Source organism: Anastrepha ludens, chromosome 2 (assembly GCF_028408465.1).
Source record: "Anastrepha ludens isolate Willacy chromosome 2, idAnaLude1.1, whole genome shotgun sequence".
NCBI lineage: Eukaryota > Metazoa > Arthropoda > Insecta > Diptera > Tephritidae > Anastrepha > Anastrepha ludens.
The window spans coordinates 169400429-169411184 of NC_071498.1; the positions used below are offsets into that span (position 1 = coordinate 169400429).

General features: G+C 44.1%; 2 protein-coding genes across 2 annotated transcripts; one reads left to right on the forward strand and one right to left on the reverse strand.

The window, feature by feature from the left end:
* Positions 1-1178: 1178 nt before the first annotated feature.
* LOC128860415 (alkaline phosphatase 4) lies at positions 1179-7249 on the forward strand. Its single transcript, XM_054097944.1, has 4 exons — positions 1179-1650; positions 1723-2531; positions 2584-2762; positions 7078-7249. The coding sequence occupies exons 1-4, from the start codon at positions 1231-1233 to the stop codon at positions 7149-7151; spliced, it is 1482 nt and encodes a 493-aa protein (XP_053953919.1). The 5' UTR covers positions 1179-1230; the 3' UTR covers positions 7152-7249.
* A 385-nt stretch (positions 7250-7634) lies between these two features.
* LOC128855721 (uncharacterized) lies at positions 7635-10549 on the reverse strand. The gene is made up of 3 exons (XM_054090873.1): positions 9038-10549; positions 8775-8980; positions 7635-8082 (listed from the first exon to the last, which is right to left on the reverse strand). The coding sequence occupies exons 1-3, from the start codon at positions 10547-10549 to the stop codon at positions 7635-7637; spliced, it is 2166 nt and encodes a 721-aa protein (XP_053946848.1).
* Between the last annotated feature and the right edge of the window lie 207 nt (positions 10550-10756).

Consider the following 10756-nt stretch of genomic DNA (forward strand, 5'->3'; position numbering starts at 1 on the left):
ACGCACATCTCAAAACACTAGAAGCGAGTCTTCCAACTATCACAACATGATCGATTCTGGTTTAGCGTTTTTCGGTCAGCAGACAGCCAGGTAGCTTGGTGTATCTTCTTATGCTGGAAACTGGTGCTGCAGACTATCATGTTTCGCGCCCCGGCGAAGTCGATCAACCTCTGTTCGTTATGTCCGGAAGTTTCGTTGTGCAGGCTGTGGGACCAAAAACTCCCTCCTTGCCCACCCTGGCGTTGATTTTTATGTCGTGGCGGGGTCAGCGCTTATAGGAACGTTCCAGGCTCATAGAAGGAATCTTTGGTCGTATCGTCCTTCTCTTACGTCGGGGCGTGGGCGCAAATGAGCGATATGTTAAAAAACGCGCTTTGAAGTGGACTATTGCACGAGACGCTCGTCCACCGGAGTGAACGACAGTACTTGGTAACGAAGGCTCTCTCCCACAACAAATCCAACACCTAATTTGCGCTCCTTTACATGGCAGCTTTAGTAGACGTCGCAAGGTCCTATGGTTTTCTTGCCTTGCCCCGTCCATCGCATCTCTTGAACGGCAGTGATGCTTTACTCACACGAGGACATCAACCAGCCGGGCAGAGGCAACTTTCCCATTAATGGACCGGAAATTTAAATCAAAGTTCGTATGCAGGCGTCCTCATCAGAATAAAAAGTTCTTATCCGAGGCTTTGTTGTCGTTTTCATTGGGGATGGATTTTTAGGTGGCGGAATGATTCGTCTTCTCATATTAGCTCGCTCTCGCTCGGTAGCTACACAGAGGATACTTGGGCGAGCGAAGCTCGGAAGTTGTGAGTTGCTTGAACCGTATGCAGAAAAATCGTCCTGACCACTCCCAAGTGAATCGCAACCAGGGACTCTCCCATCATCATCTTTCTGTAGAAGTTAAGCTCATTTTAATGTTTCATAAAAATGAATAACCCTTTAAAACACAAAAAAAAAATAATTAAGGGGAAGGGTGGCCTGCGATTTTTATCATTTTCATGACAACATATAAACTACGTTGTAGTAAAAAGTAATTAAAGACATTATTAGCATATCGTTAAATTTATCTCTCGTCACTTAGGAAGACATACCTACAATTTGCATGTATTTACTTACATCGCAAGAAATCAGAAAATCTCACCGCGCTTAACCAGCACTACATTCTAAAGAATTTTTAGTTATCCACTGCTTTCAGGCCAATTGAGTACAGATTTTCGCAGCCGAACAATGGACAAAACCAAGCCAGCACCCGCACCCGCACTTATTCCTAGTCATATGTGCCTCAACACCGCGCGCATCTTCAGTTTTGCCACCACAATTCTACTCACCTTAATGATAACCATCCTGTGCATTGCGATTCTAATGCGTTACGAGGTTGATAGCGAGGTCTCCAGTATAGAGGACATACCTTTTTGGAAGGACGAACTGCCCGCTGAACAGAAACTGTGGTTCGATGAAGCCATTGAAGAATTGAAAGTGGCATTGAATAAGAATTGGCGCAAGCAAGTGGCACGTAACGTCATTATCTTCATGACCACCGGCATTGACACGGAAACTATGGCGGCCGCGCGTGCTTTGCTAACGAATCGCACAAAACTACAGGCAGCGTTGAGTTGGGAGCGATTTCCACATCTTGGCAGGCTGAAGGTGATTTTGTGTGGAGTAGCGCAGCAACTCAATTCTGTTAACAAACTCAAAATCACAAATATTTACTTTCAGAATAGTTGCAGTAATACGGACCTCTGTGATCCGTTCACCGTGGCTAGTGCCGTCTTTAACGGTGTGCGACCCAACTTTCGCGTCGGTGGACTCGATGCCAGTGTGCCCTTTCGCGATTGCCAAGCCTCTGCGAATGTAAGTCATCATGTGAAAAGTGTGCTCCAGCAGGCGCAAGAAAACAGTTTGCGTACCGGGTTTGTGACCACACGACGTGTCACAGGCGCAGGTATGGCCGCACTCTATGCACATACGCCCAACACCGCTTGGGAATGTGATGCAGCATTGCCGGTAGCCGCTGCAGCGGCCGGTTGCATGGACACAGCACAGCAACTGCTCAAGAGTGAGGCAGGCCAAAATGCGAATGTGATTATGGGCGGTGGCCGACAAACGCTCGTATCGCGTGTGCCCAACACTGCGTGGGATCCGGTTGATGAGACGGTTTGCGACTCGCAGGATAAGCGAAACATTATAAGCGATTGGCAAAAGCTGAATTTGAAATTGAAGCGTACATTTGCGGTACTACAAAATAATGTAGAACTGCAGGAGTTCAATGACACCAATGTGGATCACGTCATGGGCATTTTCGCGAATAACTATTTACGCTTGACGGATGATGGGCAAGCGCGTATGCGTCGCATGCCAGAACTGTCAGACATGATGGCGAAAGCTTTGAAAGTTTTAAGGCGCAATCAGAGAGGATATCTGCTTGTCGTTGAGAGTGGCACCGAATCGACGGCAAGCATAGCCGAGCAAACGCGCACGCTTTTTCAATTGAACGATGTGGTGCAGCAGGCCGTGGCGGAGAATAGGTACGAGTACGAGGTAGATTTTTTTTATAAACATTTAATAACTTTTTCTTAGCGAAGACGAAACTTTGATTTTGGTGGTGTTCTCCAATGGCTATTACGTGCGCAATGCTGTCGATAGCAGCGGTGAAGTGGACGGCACAGCTAATGCGTTGAATTTTGCGAATGAGAGTGAAGCGGCCTTAGAGAAGCGCCTATGGAATATGCCTACGGAAACGGTGGTGTATGCGAGAGGTATGACAAAGGCGAAGAATGCAGCGTCTAGCAATATAGGATATTCTAATATTTAATGCTTTATACGAGGATCACAGTCCCAAATTCTTGTTTAGAAATTCCTTGGACTTTCAGGGCTCATGGCAGCAACAAATGTAAAAAGGATGTCGACTGCGAAATTTTTTTTGACCGTGCGTTAAAACTATTTCGATCTAACTGCATCCACTTATTCAAAGTGTGCAAATACTTAGATTTCATTACTATCCAGACTGATTAATTCTGCATTCAATGCGCCATTACCCGACGTTGGCAGAGCAAAAATTACAGCTGGGTTGCTAGTGAATAACAAAGCCAAAGGTACACGAAGGATTATCAGCTGAGTGTTTCACTCGTGGAAGCGAGAGATTGAAATGAAATTTAAATTTGAAAAGTCGAGTCAAGAAGCACCGAGACATTTGGTAACTCTTAAAACACTCGAGCAAAAAAATCCACTATATTTAAAGCTCTGGAAAGTGAAAGGTTAGATAGTCAAGGAGGAAAGAAGAGAAGTAGCAAAAGGAAAAGATTGCAGAGAATAGAGAAAGAGATAGCCATAGTTAATCCTGTGAGAATTTTCCAGATTCTTTGGCAAATCTGAAAATATCCTCTAGTTTAAAAGAACGAATTTTACTCTTTCACGTGGCATCGGAACCAAAAATTCGCAGCCTTGCTCTAGCAAACGCAGGACAGTCAGAGATAAAAGACGGGAGGTTAGTAAAGGGCGAGAGGTTACCATACGCGCATGAAAAATACCGAGCGGTGACTATTTACGGTTCAGCTAGCATCTTCGTAACAAAATAATGAAAGCTAAGTATCAGTCCCGCGGCCGCCGTAGCCGAATGTGTTAGTGCGTGACTACCCTTCGTAATTCAGAGAGAACGTAGTTTCGAACCTCGGTCAAAGACCAAACTGAAGAAAACGTGTTTTCTAATAGTCGAGGGGCGGCGACCAAAGTCAAACCTCTGAGTGTATTTCTGCCATGAAAAATCTCCTCGTAAAAAGTATCTGCCGTTCGTAGTTAGCTTAAAACTGTACGTCCCTCCATATGTGGAACAACATCAAGACGCACGGCACAAATAGGAAGAGGAGTTCGGCCAAGCACCTAATAGTAGTGCACGCAGCATTTATTAATTTTCTTATTTTTATTAGCTCCACCACGACAAGAACACTGAAGTGACGGTTCTGATATGATTCCACCTCTTCCTTTGTTCTTAATAGCAGCAAAGAGGACTCGATGTAATGCCAAGTTTCGACTCATGGGAGACTAACGAACGATATCTGAAAAGGATACCTACAGTATTCGAGAGCTTTGATTTTGTTTGCCTTACAAGTCGCTACGAGCGCTTCCGAGCCACGCATGACCAGAACGGTATTTCGGTTTTGCAAGTTGGATGTACTTGTCCGACGATCGTTAAGTTGATTTGAAACCAATATATCAAGGAGCACATCGCAGTTAGTGAGGAAGTACTCAATCCATCTCATGTGTCTTCAGTCTAGTTAGCTTATCAGCCCGCCAGCAATGAACAAGTATATTTGCGCACTTATATTCAAAGTCTTTGAATACGGTCGAAAGCGCAGTCAGGCATTTTGCGACAATTTCGAGCCAGCCCAGCGCAATTCCCATCACTTGGCTATTGCAGTAAATATTCAGGTATTTCTCTGACAGCATACATCTTCTGATTTAATTCTGACCACCTCCACTTGGAATGCACATCAGTAGTTCAATAGTCTGAGCCTTAGCTTGGTGGAGAGCTCTAAGAAAATACTCCTCCTCCAACCTTTCCTTGCAACTTCGCGCCATTCTTGAACAGGTGCACCAAACCTCTCCACAAAAATTGCACTTCGGCTACTATTACATACTTTCAGAAGACGTCAATTGCGAAGGTCGCGCTTGGACCCAGCGAGAATGTACATTGACAAATCAACACGGATATGAACTCGAAGTTTCAATGGATACTGAAGTGCCATACCCGACAGGATATAAGTTGCAAATAAGTTTTACTTCGGGCATACAAAGTCCATGAAGTCGAGATTACTTTCTAGAAACCAGAAATTATGAATCTACAAAACTGTCATAAGACCTACACTCACCTACGGGTGCGAAGTCTGGGTTCTAAAATCCATTGAAACCAATCAGTTAAATCGTTTTGAAAGAAAGATTCTAAGAAAAATATATGGACCTGTACAACTTGCAGACGGTACTTACCACATTCGGTACAACGACGAGTTAGACGCATTTATCAGGGGTGCAGATGTAATCAGGTACATCAAAGTGCAAAGGATTCGATAGTACGGTCACATTTTACGAATGAGCGACGATAGAGCTATAAAAGAGAGCTTCGAAACAAGCCCACAACGCGACAGAAGAAGAAGCCGGCCGAGAAAACGATGGAGAAATAACTTTGAAGGAGACTTTGACTTGAAGGCAATGGTTCACCCCGGACTATAATGCTCTGATGATGATGGTGAAGTGCATGGAGCTTGAGGCAGTATTGCTAGGATTGCTTTAAGTGATAAAATAGGGGTGCTTCGATGCGTTCTACCGATTGAAATGAGGTCAAAACCTTTTAGTTCGCACAACAGTCGGTTCTTCTTCTTTTTCTTTAATAGCGTTACAACGCGGGTTGCGTCAAAGCTTCCTTCAAAATGCTCCTCCAAAGCGGTCTATCTTGAGCTGTTGCTTCGTAGTTACGTATTCCCAGTTTCTTAAGATCGTGTTCCACTGCGTCTATTCAACGGTTCCCCGGTCTGCCTTTGGCCTTCACGCCCATTAGCTTCCCTGTCAAGGCTTTCTTCACGGTACAGGCAACAGGCATATGGATCACATGACCTAGCCATCTTATGCGCTGCGCTTTAACAAAACGCACAGGTGCCTCGTTGTGAGTTAGATCGTTCAGTTCAGAGTTCAATCGGATTCTATAGGTACAATCATCCATTCTTATTGGGCCAAAGATCTTTCTTAAAATTTTTCTTCCCATGTGAGCAATCTGAGCACAATCATCAACCTTAAGAGTCCATACCTCACAACCATATGTTAGGATTGGTCGAATGAGAGTCTTGTACATAGTGAACTTTGTAGTTTCAGACAAAAGTCGGAACTTGAACATGTTAAGATGGGCGTAATACGCTTTGTTGGGGGCGTTGACGCGATCCCTGACGGCGGAAGTTGAATCACCGCTACATGCGAACATAACTCCTAGGTACTTAAAATGCTGCACTACTTCAAAAGTATAGGCTATAGGTATAGAAATGGAAATTTGACATTTGGTTTTGCCCTCGTTTACAAAAAGGCCAATATCGTTCGCAATTTTGTTAATTTTTAAGAAAATTTCTTTTAATTCATTCCTTTTTCTTGAGAGAATAGCGATGTCAGATGGTAGATAGATGGTATGGATTCTTTTTCCCATACGTCAATTGTTAAGTGGTGGAGGCACTTATGTAACTCCTCACCACCTTCTTTCAGGAGTTCAGCCGCTAAAGAGTATTCGCCGCTTGCCTTTCCATTTCGAAGCTCGGTTCTATATTACCGGAACGACTCGGATTGATATACGGCCAGAGACTACCACTTCAGCAGTCTCTGAGGACATTCATGAATGGGAATGTTTATGCTGATACAACAGCAATAACCGGACATAACTTTAGGCTCTCTCTAGCTCCTAAAGTATCAACGATCTCTCAAGGGGTTCCACTGGACAATAATTCGATCTAGAATTAGCTTCATAATCCTGTTATTGAACCACAAACTTACCCAAGGAGGAAGACCATATTTTTTGCCAATGGCACTGCTGCAGTCATGCAAGGCAATTGATGCTTTCTCAATCATTTCCTCAATATTAGGCACTTTCCTCAACTCTATTAGCCCAAGTTGTATTCACCCTGTCAGAAAGCATCGACGAAGAAGGAGTTTTACCATACAAGTTTTCTTTTGTTCATTGACTGCTAATTGATTGATGTTACCGACTGCCGTAGCCGAATGGGTTAGTACGTGACTATCATTCGGGAGTGCGCAGGTTCGAATCTCCGTGCAGGAATATTAAATAATAGAAGAAATGTTTTCTAATAGCGGTAGCCCCTCGATAGGCAACGGCAAACCCGCGAGTGTATCCCTGCCATGAAAAAGCTCCGCATAAAAACGATTTTCAGCTCGGAGACGGTTTAATACTGTAGGTCCCTCCGTCTTACCTAGCCTCAACTTTATTGGCCTTTTAAGATATGACTCGCTATTAAACTGCCTATTTTATTTTATTGGATGTACATTGGGTTTACTTTTTTGATTCTCATTACTTTCCCTTTTCAGGCCCGCGTTCGCATCTTCTCCACGGTGTTCATGAGGAAACTTACATGTCCTACGTATTATCTTACGCCCTTTAAATGGGTCATTTCAATCGAAAGCACGCCACAGAGAAAAAAACTTGAAATTTAACAGAAATATTCATTTGAATATAATTTTATTTGATATTTTATTGATTGAGATAATAAATAATAATTACAATAAATATATTTATATGTATGTATGTAAGTATTCATATATTTGGTTTAGCTAAGACAAAATTTTCAATTCAAAACTAACTATAAACTCAGCGCCAGTTGCCTGCTTTAAATATTTCCACCGAAGGTCGACACTGCCTCGCCTGTTGTTGCTGCATCGGCTGCTGATGGCGTCGCCGTCAACCAACTGAAATGTCTATTACCAGCCAAAACCGCTGGCATACCACTAGACGCGGACGACAAACCAGCCGGTGGTGGTGCCGGTGCCGGTGCCGGCGGTAACTGTGTTAGTTCTCTGCTCAGAGTTGTTGTAGTCGTTACAGTGGTGCCGAGCGCGATGCGTGGCACAGGGCGCACAATATTGGGTCATTTTGCAGCCAAGAGGGTGGATGGTGGTGGTACAAGTTGGGGGCGTGGCGCAAAAGCTCCCGCTGCAGCGGTTAAGTTACGCAAATGATTTGCCTGTGCATACTCGAAAGCGGAAGAGCGATCCAATTGTTGGGAAAGATAAAATTCGCCCAGTGAATAGAAGTGACGTTGATCAAAGGTGGGGAAGGGAAAGGTATTGAAACGTTGTGGATAAGGCTTAATAGTGTGCGGGTGATTGGAGCTGAAGTGGGGTGTATGGGTGTGTGGTAAACGGGGTGCGGTGGCTGTTACCGGAACGTTGCTGAAGGGGAAGTGATTTTTTGGCTGTGGCATTGGATGTGGAAAACCGGGATTTGTAATGGAGGAAGAACCCTTGAAAATGTCCAATGATTTGAGATTTTCCAACATTTGATGGGATGCTTGATGCTTTTTCAAGTAGGCGTGACTGTGAAAATTGAAAATAATTTCGGAAAAGAGTTAGAATTGAATGAGAGTATTTTAATTGATTTTTGTTGAAATATAGGGTTATCTAATAAGAGGTGTTATTTTGCTATTCAAAGAAAAACGTTATTTCTAAAAATATGAATGATCGGATGTTTATTTCATTATAAAGGGGAAGGTATGCCGTTAATAGTTAAGTTAATAGTGGAAAATAACATCAGGCAAATGGCCACCACGACCACGCTTACAGGACAATATCTTTTTCATGAAATTTTTCATAACCGAATTGCAAAGTGGCTGCCCTATGTCCTCGATAGCCTCATGAATTCCTTCTTTGAGGCCTTGAATCGACCCTGGGCTGTTGGCATAGACCTTCTCTTTCACGTGGCCCCAAAGAAAAAAGTCACAAGGTGTTCAATTGCAAGATCTTGGTTGCTAATTGGGATCACCTCTTCGAGAGATGACACGGTCCGGAAACTTTTCCCGTAAAATATCAATGGTTTCGTTGCTTGTTTGGCACGTAGCGCCGTCTGGTTTAAAATAAACGTTGTCCAGATCAATACCATCCAATTTCGGTCATAAAAAATTGTTAATCATCTCTAATCTAATCTAAGTAACACCTGTTATTGGAGAACCCTTTATTTGGCTGAAATGTCCATTTTCTTTTTGTTTTTAAATGCATCATTCATTACTCACCGTCGAAAATTTTTGCCACACTGCGCACACGGGTAAATCCCCTCTGGTCCCTCATCGGGTGCGTTGCCCTTCTCATGCGTCATGCCTTGTCCACTGGCGTGCTCATTCAAGTGTCGCTTCTTGCTTTGTCCACTGCTGGCCATTAGTTCGGACTTGGGCTTGTGCCAGCGACGATGTGAGGCCAAATTAGCGGGACAATTGAATACCTAAGCAGAAAGGAAAACAATAAATATTTTTCATATATCCGTTTGCGCCACACCCACCTTTTCACACTCGGAGCACTTGTACTCGATGTGCACAATGCGGGGGCAGCGATGCTGCGCCAGTTGGAATGCATCATCGTACAGTGTGCGACACAGTTGGCACAGGTAAGCGCCGATTTTGTTGTCAATGCTGGCCAAAATCGCCTTAGCCTCTTCGGTGATTTCAACCACATTGAAAGCCGGATCAATGTCGCCTTTACGCACCACCAACTCTTCGTCGTCGCGCAACTTCCTTATAATGGTGCCCGAGACTGGGCTAATGGTCTCCTCGTCGACTGCGAGTTGATGCTTGCGCAGTTTCATACGCTTTCGCTCCGATTTGTGAGGGCGTGGTTGATGGTGGCGACCAAAACTATTAGCTTTCATTGCCGGTTTTTCGCCAAGTACCAGTCGATTGGGTTCACTCACGCCAGCCTCCTCGTTTCTGTTAGGCATCGCGATGTTCGTTTGTTTGGTTGCCAGTAAAGTATTATCATGCCCCTCACCTACACTCTTTGGTACAAGAAAATCTCTTTCGAATAATTTTGCCAAACCATCAATGGCTCGATGATGCAACTCCTCATTCGCGTAGGTGAGTTTGTTGCGCGTCAATACTTTGCCGGACTTTTCCAGCTCCTCCTCCAGTGCTTGACTCTGCAGACGTTGCATGAAATTGGCGCTATTGAGCGGATTTACGTCGTCGTCATCGTTGCTCAAGATGTCTACATACTCTTCGTCCTCATCCTCCGCCTTCTCATCGTCGTCCCGTCCCCCATCATATTTTTTCTTACTCTCCTCATTACTAATATCCGTGTACAATGTTGGTCTAAAAGCAGCCCTCCTAAACGCCCCCACCACAGCTTCATCATCGTCATTGTCATCGTCCTCGTCGTCGCCTTCTTCGTCATCCATGTCCTCAGTGTAGCCGTGTGAACTGACAAGTGTTTCCTCCTCGTCCTCGGTCAACACAATCGTTTCGTCGTCCACGCATATAATGGGCAATTGGCTTTGTTGTTTCGTTTGTTGTAAGAGTTGTTGTTGTTGTGGCTCTCGCATTGTTGTCTCATGTGGAATGGGGCGCATTGCGCTTGCTTGACTTTCTGGAATTTCTTCAGCGCTATTTCTTATTTCGTGCAAATTGTTTTTATAGCCGCTGGACGCTGCATGATGTGGCGCTAATTCATCATGACGACAATCGTAGCTTAAAGGTAGTTGAGGCAGGTAATTGCTACCAGTGACGGTGGTGGACACTGCTGCTGTGGCTGTGGCAGTTGCTGGTGGCAACGTTGTTAACGGTGTTAGTTGTGTGGTTCCCATGGCGTGCGGTCGCCAAAGGTAATTCTCGTCTGACATTAATCTTTGACGCTTGCGCGGCGGAGAGGGTGTTGAGGGTGGTGTTATCGGTATGATGTTGGAGGCGCGCAACGATAAGTCAAGTGGCGAGAGCAGCGATGCAATAGATCGACCAAATCGAGGGAAAGTTTCATTGATGGTGGGTAGAACTCTACATTCCGTGTATTGTTCGTTCAACATTTTTCGTCTTTATTTGCTCAATGTAGCTGGAAGGTATTAAAGAAGTCATAAAAGTATATGAAAATATTTACTTTGTAGTTTAAAGTTTCTTTTCTACTGTAGACAGATTTTTTATTTTAGTTAACTAGGACTTAAATTAAGTACAATTTTTCTAAAGCATTTTGTTACACCTAATTAGGTTAGGTTAGGTTAGACACAACGATGCCA

Bases quoted from the DNA above. Each gene is read 5' to 3' on its own strand.
- LOC128855721 (XM_054090873.1), bottom strand. From the start codon at position 10,549: ATGTTGAACGAACAATACACGGAATGTAGAGTTCTACCCACCATCAAT. The intron at 8,981-9,037 runs GTGGGTGTGGCG...CTTTCTGCTTAG, and splicing joins AGTGCTCCGAGTGTGAAAAG to GTATTCAATTGTCCCGCTAA. The intron at 8,083-8,774 runs GTGAGTAATGAA...CAATTTTCACAG, and splicing joins TGTGGCAAAAATTTTCGACG to TCACGCCTACTTGAAAAAGC.
- LOC128860415 (XM_054097944.1), top strand. From the start codon at position 1,231: ATGGACAAAACCAAGCCAGCACCCGCACCCGCACTTATTCCTAGTCAT. The intron at 2,532-2,583 runs GTACGAGTACGA...ACTTTTTCTTAG, and splicing joins CAGGCCGTGGCGGAGAATAG to CGAAGACGAAACTTTGATTT. The intron at 2,763-7,077 runs GTATGACAAAGG...TTCCCTTTTCAG, and splicing joins AACGGTGGTGTATGCGAGAG to GCCCGCGTTCGCATCTTCTC.